Below are 15183 nucleotides of genomic sequence, written 5' to 3' on the forward strand. Positions count from 1 at the left end.
CTCAGTTGACACTGTCTTGAAATTCTTCATAATTTTTTAACAAAGAACCCCACATCTTTATTTGCTCTGGCCCAGCAAATTATGTAGCCAGTCCTGGTGTTAGGACCCATTTGGAGTTTTGCTTCTTCTGACAAAAAGGAAATGAAGTTTACCTGTATCAGGCACTGGCCCAGGAGTGCGCATTCCTGCAATTGCCCTGACCTGTTCCCGTGCCAGATGGATCCTTTTCTTTAATATTCATCAGTTGGGCCACTGTAACTTCCTGGGAACTGGTTGGGTCTCTAAAGAGAACCCCGCTGAGTTGAATTTGACCTCAACAGCACTACCGTTCTGCCAGCATCGTCCATGTTGTCCCAGGTGTGGCAAGACTTCAGTCCTGACAGATTCCAGCCAGTGGTGTATAAAGGACCCTACCTGTGGTGGCCTGGCCCCTGAGGATGTTTTCTTACAGAATGTATGAAGGAGAACAGATGAAAGGACAGAGGGGGTTAGAAAAAGACAGTATCAGTGGGAGGCCAAGAATGAGTACTCAAAATGACTTCTACATCTGAATGGTGCTTAACTTCCCTGGGCCTCAGTTTCCTAATCTGTGAATGGGGCAAGTAGAGAAGGTATCAGCCCCCACAGGATTGTCAAGAGGACAAAGAAATTTGTGTAAAAGACTTTGTGTGGTTCCTGGCGCCTAGTGAGTGTTAGCATTTCTTATGAACCATCAGTACTGTCATTTGGGTCACTGGCCTCTGGGAGAATGGGATGACAGCTATGGTTCCTTCCAACTGCCCGCCCAAATTCACCTCCCCCAAAAGAGCTCGCTGACAAAACAATGGTTCCACAACCCTTGAAGGCAGTTCCTGGACCCAGGGAAGACCCGTGCCTCTACAGTGTTCACTTAGGGGGTGCTATCTCCACTCCCGTCCTCCATGCTTCCACCTGTGGCTCCCGGACAACCAGCACCCGGCCTGACCCTGCAGGCGGCCTCTCCTCGCGGTGCGCACGGCCGCGGGAGGGGGCGGGTCCGGCCCACGGCCCGCCCCACGTCGGGCTTGGGGCGGGGGCTCCAGCCTATTAGCGGACGGAAACTCCGGGGTCCGGGGGAGCGGGAGGGAGGCGTGCGGGCGAAAGGCGCGTTGCTGCAGCCTGCGGCGGCCTCGGAGCGCGGCGGGGCTCGGCTCTGATCCCGTCCGCGCCTGGTCTCCTCCTCCTCCCGCGACTCCGCGCGCCATGCGCCCCCAGAGCCCCGCCGCCTGCCCGCCGCGGCTCCTCGGCCTCCTGCTGTGTCTGCTGCTGCAGCTGCGGGCGCCGTCCAGCGCCTCCGAGCTTCCCAAGGGGAAGCAAAAGGCGCTGCTCCGGCAGAGGGAGGTGGTGGACCTGGTGAGCCCGGTGGAGGGGACAAACCGCGGGCGGCACGGGGAGGGCGTTAGTCCGGCTGTTGGGGGAAGGTCTGTACAGCCCCGTGTGTGCGTCTTGCGCGCGCCGGGGTGTCCTGCTTTGTCTGAAGCGACGCGTAAGGAAGGACCTGGGCTATGTGTGTAGTGTAGTTCTGGAACTCACCGGGGTGACCAAAATGATAGGGCCATCGTGCATGGAGATGCGACGTGGGTTGGGTGGGACGCCCCAAAGTACAGGGAGTCGCCCAATAATTTCTTGTCTCTGAGGGAGACCCCGGAAGGATGGAGAAGGTTAGGGCGGCAATAAGAGTAGAATGAGGAGCTTGGGTAGGTTAGACTGTAGGCCTGGGTGCTGTCTGGGAGACGCTGGACTCGCTGACCCCCTGGGTGGGCTTGGACCAAGGCCCTGTAACGTGTCATTTCTTGGGGCGGCTGGTGGCCACGTCTGCTTGCAGGAGAAAACAACCCTCACAAAGCATCCGTCCAGCTCTTTGTAACTTGAAGACTATGAGTCATGTTGGGTCATCTTCCTAGGAAGTACGGGCTGCAATTTACTTTGTTGGACAACCACAGCTGGGTTCAGTGGGTTTAAGGCCAGAAAGGGAAAATGAAGGGGCTCGGGCACTACCCCTCCAAGGACCCGTTTTACTGTGCTCTTTAGACAGATGGGGCAGTGAGTCCTTCCAGACACCTGGGGTCCTCAGCCTGTGGCCACCAGGTAGGAGCATCAGGTCGAGCTAAGGGAGAAGACAGTTTCTAGGAGAGCAAATACATCGTCCAAGTGCTTCTGAAGGGCGAATCTATGGAAAGGTCTGTTTGCTTAAACCTCTTTCCCTCTAAAAGTCAACACATCGAGTGGAAGGCAGAGCAGTTCTCTGTCCTGTGGCAAGAGTGAGCCTTTCACAGCTACCATATTTCTTGGCACATAATAAACTTCAATCCTCATGCCAATCTTATTTGGAGACATTGCAGGACATAAATGGGGGGGTGGGGGTGAGGAATTTTTTAATAAAAAACTCTTAAATTTGTTAATCTGACATTGTAAACTGGTTAATAAACAAAGCTCTCTGGCAGCTAATTCTATGCCAGTTTCAGAAGCCCTGGAAAAAAATTATTGCCATTTCACACTGTACTTTTTTGGTGATGTGCTGTGTAATTTTGTTTCACAAGGCAGAGGATGTGTTCAGAGATACGGTTCTATTTTAAGTGTCTAAATTGTTAAAAACTGTACCAAATTACTTGGATTATGTGCAGTTTGCATTTTATGAATTTGTAATTATGATGCATAGAATGCCCCTTTTCCCTATAAAGCTAGCAATTTTTTTTTCTTGTTCTCCAGGGATTTACGTACCTGTGGTTTCCCACAACTCTAGCCCAACTTGCAAACCTTAGTGTGCAGCCAGGCTCAGGTGCATCCTGCAGATTGGATTTGGTTTGGGTCTGGAGGGGAAAAAAAATTAAGAAGGTTTCAACAGATTCCATAAAGCAACTTCTTTGTACAGGATCTTTCAAAGCGCTCCTTTCAAGCTTCCAGCAAGCTCTGCCCCCTAGTGGCTAATAGAAGAAACAAGGGTTCCTTCCACAGGCGGTTGGTTATTCAACCCCTACCTGGCCTTAGCTAAGCCATGTGCAGGATTCCCATTTTAAAGTGAAAAAAAAGATAAAATAATTGTGGAACTGAATTCAATAAAATTATGTGGCCTCTGAGATGAAGCTTTTAGATAAAAAGCTGAATAAAAATTCTCAACCTTTGCACTATTGACATTTTGGGCTAGGTAATTCTTTGCAGTGGGGACTGTACATCATCGAGTATTTAGCAACATAACATCCTTGGCCTCTGCCTACTAGATGTCAAAACAGTCTCCCCTTCCAACTTGTGACAACCAAAAATGTCTCCAGACATTTGCCAAGTGTCCCCTGCGGGACAAAGTTGTCCCTAATTGAGAACTACTGACATATAGAAAAATAAATTTTTTTATAGCATCTTGCCCTGAGGGGAATAATAGTGAAAAAAGTTAAAGAATACCAGAAGAAGTCTTATTGCTTTTCCCTTACCACTTGAAACCTGTGTCCAAACATTGCATATTTCTGCTGGTGAAAGTCTGAAACAAACCTAAGTTTTTAAAAATATTTTATATGTTAGTGTGTCTTCAAATAGTTTTGCAATTTTGTTAAATACTTTTCTTACTATTTCTCTGGCAATAAATAAAAAAATTAATTTTTTCTTTTTACAACAGGAAAATAGCAGTGTGGAAAGTCATGACAAAAATCATTTATCAAAACAAAGATCAAATTGGGGATGTGAGAAGCAAATTGTTTGGCAGGTATTGGATACATAAAGATCCTTTCTAGGTAGTGTCATTCCTTGACTTTATAATATGACCATGTCTAATCGCAGATGGTGAAGTTAAAAGATAAGCTTTGAAGTTATTTCAGTATATACAAAGAACTTTTTTTTTGGTTCTCAGTGGACAGTATCATACAGAATAATAGTTTAAGTGGATTATATTTGGGGTTTGGAGGGTCCTAATAAATGGACTGATTTAGGGATGGACACAGGAATTAGATAGATGGAGATCAAAATATCACCATTATCACTTATCCAACTACACTGGTGTTTGTGACTTAGGTGTGTTATCTGGCCGGTTTACTAATGCTCTCATCTCCAGGCCTAGACCCTGGTAAGGTCTCAAGGGACTAAGCACACTTGCCCAGGGTCACTGCCTCACATGGGCTTGGGGAAATAATAAGAATGATCATGGCTGACATATGCTGTGCTTACTGTATGCCAGGCATGTTCTAAGTACATTATTATTAAGGTATCAATGATACACAATCTTATGAAGGTTTTACATGAGCAACATTGTGTTTCAACATTCACCATATTATCAAGTCCCCTCACAACCCCATTGCAATCACTGTCCATCAGCGTAGTAAGATACGATAGAGTCATTACTTGTCATGTCTGCTAAGCACATTATTATATATTATCTCACTTAAATCTCATAAATAACAGATCCCACAAGTTAAGAATCTTTATTATACTCCCCGTTTTATAGATGAGGAGACAGGCACTGAAATGTTGAGTAGCTTGCCCTATGTAGTGATGGAGCCAGGATTACAATCCAGAGAATCTGGCTCTAGAATCCATGCTCTTAACTTCTACCTGATACTGCTGATGTTCCTAACCCTAACCCCCATCACCACCTCCCAGAAAAACAGAGAATCCTAGTGAGTAAGAGGTTGGCAGATTACTGCCGCTCTACTGAAGACCAGTAGTCACCTGCAACCAGGTCATATACTCCTTCTCGAGGAGGAGGAGTGAGGTTGGAGACCAGAGGTGTCACCCGCATGATACTTCCTATATAAAAATAGGACAGAGAAGCAGGAGATGTGCATATCGACTTAGAGCTATTACCAGTTTAAGGTAACTGTTAGCTGTTAAGAATATATTTTATAATTATATCTCTACGAATTTAGGGAAGTAATTCAAAAAAAGAAAAAAGCAATGGATGAAAAATTTCATTACAATTATCTTGATAGAAAAAATAAAAATAACCTATGTATTCTAAAATAGTGTCATGTTTACATAAAATGGTAAAAGTGTCATCCTGAAATCCAAATCCCTTTATAACAGGTAAGGTTAAAAGAAAAAAGCCTCATATCAAATCACATTCTGTACAATAAAAATCTGTGCAGCAAAAAGAATAGGAAAGAAATCTCAATTATTTTTGAAATAACTTTAAAAATCAGTTCTTTATACTGACTCATCTAGAACATAGCAAGTGGCATGAAGGGCTCAAAATAAATGGAGTTCTAATCAGATTGAGTCTTTGAATATTAAATGGTGAGATATTTTCCTCCTTTTCCTTTTTCTGCTGTAGTATAATGGAATGTGCTTACAAGGGCCCGTGGGGGTGCCAGGACGAGATGGCAGTCCTGGGGCCAATGGCATTCCTGGTACCCCTGGAATCCCAGGTCGGGATGGATTCAAAGGAGAAAAGGGGGAATGCCTGAGGGAGACCTTTGAAGAGTCCTGGACACCTAATTACAAGCAGTGTTCATGGAGTTCACTGAATTATGGCATCGATCTTGGGAAAATTGCAGTAAGTAATGTCGAAGTTATTTTAAGCAAAATTTAAAGGTTTTCATAGTTGAGTGTTAATTTTAGGTGAGATTTTATTTTATTTTTACTAAAAGACTCCTAAAAATTAAGGAATAGGCACCATGTGACTTTTTAAATTAATGAAAACAATTGATAACCTCTCTAAGTTAATTTTACAAAGGTATTTCTAAGATAAATCACTAAATTATTTTAACCCTAATAATATCTAAAATAACTTACTCTTTTTTTAAAAAAATACAAACAAAAAAAAGTTGTGTCTGTGTTGTATAGTAAGCAACCTTCCAATCTTGTCCTAAAGTGAATTTAAATTTAAATTAGTCAAAGCATTCTGCTGTGGTTCCAGACACAAAGCTGGGATGAAATTTCCAAGAAATTATCACATGATAGGAATATCTAGAAGTGGGAAACCCACTGGTATTTGTCCTTATTCTGGGTGGTAGGCCCAGCTTAAAATTGCTATGCTTAAGAGAAGTGGAATGGACCAGAGATGAACTACAGTAACCATTTAAAATTCTTCTACCAACTATTAGGGGGAAAATTCTCAAAATAGCTTGTCTGGCAGTGCATTTTGATGAATGACTGAGTAATGTTTGCTTCAAAAGTAACTGGTAAATCCACTGGGATGGCATAGAGTTGAAGAAGTTGGTGGTATTTCTAAGTCACTTTCTTCTTTTGTTGACGCACTGTGTGTGTGGTCCTATGCCTACAATATATTATTCCTTGATATTAACCACTACTACCACTAAGCAAATAGAAGAGATTTTATTTTCATAAAACTCTAAAGTTTTAAGAAGCAATCTGTATATTATCCCTGCACCTCATCTCAGCTCTTAAATGTCTACTCTTTGATCTATAAAAATGTTTGAGGCTATCTTAATTTGATTTTCATATGATAGGATTTCCATATAGCTTCCAACTGTAAGCTTTATTACTTTCATATGTGACTTCTTAGAAAGCATTTTGTTAAAATGTTGTCTGTTTTAAATATCTGACATTGATAGATTGGTTACTTATTTATAGTTCATCAAAAGTTGCTGATTCTCTTTAAAAGCTAACCTTTGAATTATTAATATGTTTTTAAGTTCCTTTTAGTAGTGGTCAGAAGAGGTTTGGGAGCCTTCTGCAAATAAAAGTAGTAAGACCAATAGACAGACAATTATTGCAGAGATGAATTAGAAAAAAAACAGGCCCTTATAATTGTGTGTCCTGTAGGTAAAGACTAAAACCTGTACCTGTGCTTTACCCCTGACACTGTTGCTCAAAAAGAAACAGGTCAAGAGAAAAAACACATGGACAGTGCTAGCCTAGAATGTAAGTTCCATGAGGGCAGAGATTCTGTTTTGTTTACTGCTCTATCTGTAGCATCCAGTGCATAGGACGCAGGAAATATTTTTGGAATGAAAAAAAAAAGGGAATATATAGCTTGGTTTGGTCTCAAACACTGAAGACTGTTTTTGGTAAAACTGAAAGATACCTTCAATGGGGTGAATAACTCTAAGAATGTTATAATTTGATTTTCTTCGAGTTCCTAATATCAGAGTCCTTCTTAGATCTAGCAGAGAATCTCTCTCCCTCTATAAAAGTGAAGCTTTTTGAATGTGGTTTGGGAGAAAGGATAGTTAAATAAAATTCACAATACAATTTGAAAGCATCTTCTTCATTTAAACTGCAAATGCTAATTAAACCCTATTTCTGTGTTTGTGATAGGAGTGTACATTTACAAAGATGCGTTCGAACAGCGCTCTAAGAGTTTTGTTTAGTGGCTCACTTCGGTTAAAATGCAGAAATGCGTGCTGTCAGCGTTGGTATTTCACATTCAATGGAGCTGAATGTTCAGGACCTCTTCCCATTGAAGCCATAATTTATTTGGACCAAGGAAGCCCTGAACTGAATTCAACAATTAATATTCATCGCACTTCTTCTGGTATGTAGAAAAGTGGCTTTGCAGAATGTACCTACCTCACATCTTTAGAGACCAGTCATGAGTTTTGAGTCCCCTAGCACATCAGGTCACTAGCCTGTAATAAGGAAACCTGTAGCAAGTTTTCAGTGCATAATTCTCCATCCTGAAATTTCCATTTTAGAATTTCCTGAAATGGATCTTTAGAAAATATACGTGGATGCTTGGGTCCCATCTCTGACCAGCTGAATCAGAACCTGTGGGGGTAAGACTGATACCACCACTATCAACATGTGGCTGCTGGCCATTTTGGGTTTCGTGAGTCATGGCTGGCATCCCATGACAGCATATGCTGGGGAAATCACAAGATGTATATATATCACTAGCTTTGTTTCCCTGATTTCTTGAAGGGATTTCTCACTAATCTTGTATTGAAAAATGGCAGAGGGAAGGGAAGTGATCCCCCCACTGTTAAACAGATGAAACTATATTTCAGCCTTCTTTGGGGACCCGTCAGATACTGAATTCAGCAACTATGATAGCACTCTTATCCCTAAGAAATCAAGGGCATCCCTTCTACATTTTTCCTCAAATTCCCTCAATATCCTCGAGATATAAAGAAGATATTCTTATGCCCAGAGAAGGCCCAGGGAACTCAAGTGTCTTACCCAGGGCAGTAAGAGCAGGTTTAGTGGAGCAGAAAGCAGATCCCTGCCCTCTTGTCTCCCCAGCCCTCTCTTTGATCAGATTAAGCAGCCTCATCACTAAATCCTTAGATATATGTGCTGAAAAGGAAGATGTGCTTTCCATCTAAGCAGCAGTCTCTAATAAGAAAAATCTACATATAAAATTAAAATTTGTTTAGAGAAAGTTATATGTTGATATAAGCAACTTGATTTATATTGTCTTTAAGGTGTATGTGTATTAATATCTTGCTATCATGTAAGCTCTCAGGTGCAGAAACTGACCTATGCATGCATATATTTTATAAATTATTTAACATAGCATTATGCAGCTGTGGTGTGGAAATTTATTTGGTGTGATCAGTTGAGTGGAATGTCAGAAGAAATGTATTATTCATAACAGTTTCTGTATTAAGATGAATTGAAGGTTACCTATATAATCACTTTCCTTTGCACACTGATATTCTTTCTTGAGGGAAAGGAAAGGGGGTGCACTTATAGTTAGCGTATCAGAGGATGAATTACAGCCTTGAATATGCCCTTGGGAATTTGAAAAACATTCGAATGTTTTGTTACTTGAGTCTAGGAGGAAAACAGGTTGAAAGGCCCTAGTGCAACACATTTTAGGTGCTTAATAAGCTGCAGTAACACATCACCACAACAAAAATATTCATTCATTCAAAAAACATTACTTCATTTGTTAAAGACCAGTAAGTGACTATTTGTCGCTGTGTGAGAGTGATACCAGACCTAAGCTTGTCTCATGTCCTATAGGGTGAAGTGAACAAGTTTTAGGCCACAGATGTGAAGACCTCAGGAAAACTGTGCACATTTCTGGACATTCCCACCTGCCATGGTGCTGGGAATACTAGGTTAAGTAGAACCACAGCCATCCTGCTTACTTCTCACAACTTTGAAAGGAGCCTGAACCAGAGTCAGGTCCCTGGGTTTTGAGGGATTTGCCTTAGTTTCATTGATGTGACAGCTAATGGAAGCAGATTGCTTCAGACCTACATCTCTGAGGCTCAGCTGGAATGTACTAACCTACCAAATGGGAAACCTGACCAGTCACATGACATCACCCTGACATTCCTTATATGTCAGGAGTCATTTTCTTACTCTGCCAGCCTCTGGTTCCTTTCCACCCTTACCCAGACATTAAGGAGCTTTTTGCTGTTAAAATGACCACTGAGGGAAACTTTTTTTAATGTAGAAGAACCTTGGTAAGATGGAATGCAAGTTGTATATGAGTATGTGAAAGTTCAGAGAGCTTGAGAGAAGGTGTATTGATAAAGCATAAGAACACAGAGGGAAAGCAGGGGGTTTTGTTTGCTTTTTCACTGTGAGGAAATTTTGTATAAAATGGTATTCCCAGATTGAAGAGCTGGTATAATAATCATGGTAGAGTCTCTTTTAATGTTATAAAAATTCTTCCTTCTACTTGAATACCATCAAGTGTACAAGTAAGTATTGGGAAAGGCGGTCCTTAAAAAATACTTGAATATCAAATCAAAGTCTTGGCTTTTAAAAGTATAGGCCTCCTTTATTTAGTCAAATAAATGGCTGTTTTGTTTTAAGTCATCTCTACCTAAAAAGATTCTGATTTTATGATTGAAGCCTGTAAGAAAACTGTCTGTTAAGCTTATAGCACAAAATGGATAGGTATACATGTTTAACAAATATTTACGTGCTAAGAAAAAGGACTTACCTTTATGAAACCTTTATCAAGTATTAAAATTTTTAATTCAGTGTACATTAAGTAGATTTGTTATCTAGCTTGCTAACATCATAAAATTTAGCTAAAGATTTTTGCTTTTTGTTTGAAAAAAGATGTAACTTTCACCTTTGTTTTGCAGTTGAAGGGCTTTGTGAAGGAATTGGTGCTGGATTAGTGGATATTGCCATCTGGGTTGGTACTTGCTCAGATTACCCAAAAGGAGATGCCTCTACTGGATGGAATTCAGTGTCTCGAATCATCATTGAAGAACTACCAAAATAAACTCTTTAATTTTCATTCCCTACCTCTTTTTTATTTTACCTTTGAATGGTTCATTTTAGTGGCATTTTATATAATTATGTATACATCAGAAAGAAAAACAAAGCTAAATGTGTTTGCTGACCAAAGTGTGATTTCACACAGTTTTTAAATCTAATATTACTTTTACTCACTTTCTTTCAACCAAAAATGGTTTTAGGACTTTGTAACTGATTAGAATATTTTCTTCATGTTACCATTCCCTGAACCTATAACTTGGAATATCCTTGTGGTCTGTATTTTTCCTCTTCTCTTAGTATAGCACGTTTGAAAACGTAAGAGCTGCCAGTCTTTATACAAGTTGTAAATGTCCAGAATTGTTTTATATCTGTGAAATAAAACTTATTTCAAACAACTTTATCTTCAACCCAACTGACACTAAAATTAGAATGTCTAGTACTTTTTAGGTTTATATCTAGTATAAACCTAATTTTATATTTTATTCATTTAATAATTATATATTAAATTTTAGTACATGAACAGTACTATTCCATATTTTGCTGAATACAAAGACAAAGGGATATTTATTTGCTAGGAACTACACTAATACTTTAGGAATTTCATCTTTATTTAACAAAGAGTAAGATGTGAAATCTGGTCCCATTTGCTTACCATTTGGTAGGGAGGATAAGATACTAAAAAAATAATAAAGTTTAATATGTTGATCACCATAAAAGTTGTTGAAGGGGATGGTATAATTCAAAGGAAGATGTATCACTCTGGTTGAGGGGATCAGAAATAATTCACGGTGAAGGAAGTATAGGTGTGACATTGGTGAAGTTAGGTAAATTCTGTCCTGGAACTGCAAGTATCAGTGTGAATTCATAAAGTACTTTATCCTAAAGCTATGAAACAATAACAATGAAATTCCCATCTTTGTTCACTGAAAAGGTCAGAAACTATGACCAGTAATGCCCAGATTGTGATGTTTACAGACCATTTCCTCCTGAAAGGAATAAGGTTCCTTGAGGAAATGGGTAATTTCAGTTCTGGGGCAGAAAATGTACACTACCCCAGGACATCTTGGCAAACCAGAAAACAAGGCAATCAGGAAAGACAAAGGATCCAAGGGCCAACTTGAATTGGTTCCCACTGGCAATGATAGAATTTAAGTATCAAAGATAATAATGGTGACGATTTGAAAGATCAAACATGTTTAAATGCATGAGTTGGTAACATAAAATCTATCAGTCAGCTTAGAAGATGTCAGCAAAGCAACTTACTATGAAATTTGGTGACTAGAAAAAAATAATTTATTCTTTATGTGAACTGTATTTCTGAGTAATCAAGTTGTTGATGAGGGGAAATTTCTTTTTATAGAAGTGTGTTTTGGGGGGCTGTATTTTACAGTAATATATATTGTATAACAAATGAAGAAAGAGTGATGATCCTCTTTCAACCCCTCGTGAATTAAGGGTTCTGGCAATAATCAATGACTGATAATCCAAAAAGAGACAGATCAGACTATGTGCCTCCTAATGGAGTACATACATCACTCAAGAAGTAGTTTTGCCAGGAAACAATCAAAATCTAGATCTGATTTAGCCTCCAGATATAATCATTAAATTTTGGGAAATACAGGGGATAGAAGAACATGTTAATTGACGTAGAGTGGTGATCAGCAAATCCAGACTGGGGGAACTCAAAAGACAACTTGGTTTCTTCAACAAATAAATTGCAAGGAAATAGAAGAAGACAAAAAAAAATAATTAAAGAGACTGAAGGTAATATCAACCCATTACCATGTTTGGACTTTTTTGGATGTGGTGGCAAGGATGGAGGCTATGTACGGATTCAACAGCATGGAATTTCCCTTACCTAAGTTGGCTTGGCTAGAGCTATTGGTGAGTACAGACCAACACTGAGTCCCTAATACGACTCCATTCCCAGGAGGGATGAGCCAGCCACCTAGTTGCAGGCTGACTACATTGGACCTCTTCTATCATGGAGGGGCAGAGATTCCTTCTCATGAAAATAGATATATATCCTGGGTACAGATTTGCCTTCCCTGCCCATATATGCTTCTTGACAGCACTACCATCTTTGCATTCAGAGAATGCCTTATCCACTGTCTTGGCATTTTACACAGCATTGGTTCTGATCAAGAAACTTGATTTCACAGCAAAGAAGTGCAGGCTCATCCCATGGAATTAACTGTTCTTACCACATAGCCATCACCTGGAAGTGGCTGGCCTAAATGAAAGATTAATGGCTTATTGAGGTTTCATTATGGTACCAGTTGAATGACAATATCCTGTAAAAAATAGGGTTCTGTCTTACAGGGTGCAGTATATGCTTTGGATCAAAAAGTGTTAGGTGGTGGCATTCTCTCCTATAGCCAGAATACAAATGGTAGAAGCAGGAGTGGCTTCTCTCACTCTTACACCTAATAACCCATTTGCAGACTTTTTACTTCCTTTCCTGGCACCTTTGAGCTCTGCTGGTTTGGAGATCTTAGTATCCAGGTGGGGAATGCTTCTACCAGGGAACACAATAATGGTTCCATGGAACTGGAAGATGAGACTGTGTATTAATTTTCTATTGGCTGAATAACAAATATGGTGACTTAAAACAACACAAATTTATTTATCTTATGGTTTCTGTGGGTCAAGGGTCTAGGTACAGATTAGCTGAGTTCTCTGCTCAGGTGTCACCAGACTGTAATCAAAGAGTTGGCTGGAGCTGTGAATCTCATCCAAGACTCAGAATCCTCTCAGCTAATGTGGTTGTTAACAGAATTCAATTCCTTTCAGCTCTGTGATTGAAGTCCCTGTTTTCTTGCTGTCAGCTGAGGACTGGTTCTCAGCTCTTAGAGATCACTCTCAGTCCTTGCCACCTGGGCCCTCTTCTCACAATATGGCTGTTTTTCTTCTAGACCAGCAAGAGAACTCTTATGCTTTTAAAAGATTTGCCTCATTAGGTAGGTTGGACCCACTCAGGATAATCTCATTCTGGAGTATAGTCAACTGATTAGGGAACCCTAATCACATCTGCAAAATTCCTTTTGCCATATAGCATGATTTTGGAGGTGAATATCCAATTTTGTTCTTAGGTCCCAACAATGCTCAAGGGGATATTATACAAGGTGTTTATACCAGGGGGCAGGTCTTTCTTAGACTTCTGCCTTCCACCGACTGTCACCTGACCATTTTGCCCTTCTTGTACCAACTGAACCAACAGGTGAAATCTTTTTTACTGTAGTGATTGATCCCAATTACCAAGGGAAATTGTTTGCTGCTATGGTGGAAGCAAGGAAGACTGTGGCTGGAACCCAGGAGAGTTTCTGAGTTTCCTCTTAGTACTTCCATGCCAACAGCAAAGACCAGTGGAAAACTGTAGGAACCAGAAAGAGGCAGAATGATTCAGGATTCACCTTTCAGGAAGGAAGATTTGGATCACTCCACCAGGTAAGGAACCCAGAGCTGTGGGTAAGGAAAATATGCAATGTATAGTTGAAGATAGAAGCTGGAGATAGCAACTATGACCTGTGAACAATTACAGAAACCAGGACTATAACAACTTCATATATTTTCTCTTTGTTATAGGCATGTATTATTTATATATGCCAACCCCTTTCTTCTTTTCTCTCCTTCCCAATTTTACTTTATCTAAAAGTTAGTGGAGGTCAACGTTGCGATGTCATCTTTAATTAAGAGAATATTCAGTGTGACCATGACTGAAGCTGAGGAGTTTAATATAGCCAGCAATGGATTCAATGACTGTAGGGGGTTTTGTCTTCTCATTATGGGAAAAAGTCAAGAAGTTCACTTATCAGGATAGCTGTATCTTGCTAGGCTAAAATACAGTTAGTTGCTTTGTTGTTGTGAGGGAATAGAAATCTGTGTAGAAGGGTGCAGATGGAAGTTGAGTAGTCAAAGGGGTTGACTAAAGGTAGTTAGTTACCAGTTGTGGATAAAATGAAAGTTCCTGTGGCCAGGATTCTCACCTGGCCCTGGTTGGCTAGCTCACTGCACAGGTGTGGGCAATACATTGTTATTGACTCTATATAAAGAGCCCTGCCCAGGGCTGTGGGTGACACGGTGGTATGTCTGCAAGGTTGCAGGAGAGTAGAGAAGAGGCTGGAGTAGTGGCAGCATGGAGGACAGAGACTGGGATGGTTGTGCGGGCAGAGAGGCCCAGAGGCAGAGACTGGCTTGCTGCATGCAGACCCGCTCTGAGTGAATGAGATTTTAGTGATTGACCTGCCACTGTGGAAACAAAGTTGGGTATAACCCTTCTACCCCAAAGACATTCTACTATCATTTTTTTGGTCACACTGAATCCATAGTGAACTTGCCTGGGTTGAAACCCATTGGCAAGACACCAGTTTATTGCTTATCAGCTCCAAATTCATCCTTCAGTACCCACTCTGTACTAAGGGACTGGACTATAAGCATTTCTTCATTAGAATGAGCATATTGAGTAAAGGATACTGGAAGGACATTACAGGAGGAAAGAAGCTTGTCTTTCTGGTTTCAGTGTGCTGGAGTTTGCTTTTTCTTGTTCCTGATGCATGATCTGGCAATGCTGTGTGTGTGCAGACATCTGGTGGTGCTTTGCTTCAGTTGCACACCTGGAATTCATAGTCCAACTACCTTGCAGCTTAGCCCAGGAGGCCTAATCACCTTGCTGCAGACATCTTGAGAGGGACATGTGGTCCTGGCCTCATGCTTTAGCAGTGCCCTAAATTCCCCAAACATGCCCACCCACCAGTCTCAGCTTGCCTGCCTCCTACTGGATTGTTCTTGAGGCCTTTCCAATGTGGAAAAAGCCTGCTTCTGGCTTTGTACCTGGAGAAACATTTCAACTAATTCCCTCTGCAACCTACTCACCAGCCTGGTTGGCCTCTGTCCTACAGCATGATTTTCCTGTGTATCATCACTTGATTCTAAACCAGCTCTGTCCCAGGCAACCCAGCAAACTTTCTCACCATCCAGTGGTCTGCAACCACACCTTCTCCAAAGAGGTCTGGATGTTAGAAGTGGCCCCTCTTCCAGGCTTGTCCTTCCTCTCCCTTAGCCATTGTACTGTTTAGAGTTCTCTTAATGTAC

At 40.8% G+C, this 15183-nt stretch overlaps 1 protein-coding gene across 2 annotated transcripts; it reads left to right on the top strand.

Moving 5' to 3' along the window:
• Positions 1–1079: 1079 nt before the first annotated feature.
• CTHRC1 (collagen triple helix repeat containing 1) lies at positions 1080–10487 on the top strand. Of its 2 annotated transcripts, XM_036995626.2 has the most exons (5): positions 1080–1371; positions 3626–3712; positions 5273–5494; positions 7222–7438; positions 9954–10487. In XM_036995626.2, the coding sequence occupies exons 1-5, from the start codon at positions 1222–1224 to the stop codon at positions 10094–10096; spliced, it is 819 nt and encodes a 272-aa protein (XP_036851521.1). In that variant the 5' UTR covers positions 1080–1221; the 3' UTR covers positions 10097–10487. The 2 variants fall into 2 exon arrangements, with proteins under 2 accessions (XP_036851521.1, XP_017500052.1); XM_017644563.3 differs by lacking the exon at positions 3626–3712 and having other exon boundaries at positions 1084–1371; positions 9954–10111.
• Positions 10488–15183: the final 4696 nt, after the last annotated feature.

Source organism: Manis javanica, chromosome 2 (genome assembly GCF_040802235.1).
Source record: "Manis javanica isolate MJ-LG chromosome 2, MJ_LKY, whole genome shotgun sequence".
NCBI classification, from domain to species: domain Eukaryota; kingdom Metazoa; phylum Chordata; class Mammalia; order Pholidota; family Manidae; genus Manis; species Manis javanica.

Coding starts and splice junctions, on each gene's coding strand:
- CTHRC1 (XM_036995626.2), top strand. CDS start 1,222: ATGCGCCCCCAGAGCCCCGCCGCCTGCCCGCCGCGGCTCCTCGGCCTC. Junction 1,372..3,625: donor AGAGGGAGGTGGTGGACCTG/GTGAGCCCGGTG, acceptor TTTTTACAACAG/GAAAATAGCAGTGTGGAAAG. Junction 3,713..5,272: donor AGAAGCAAATTGTTTGGCAG/GTATTGGATACA, acceptor TTTCTGCTGTAG/TATAATGGAATGTGCTTACA.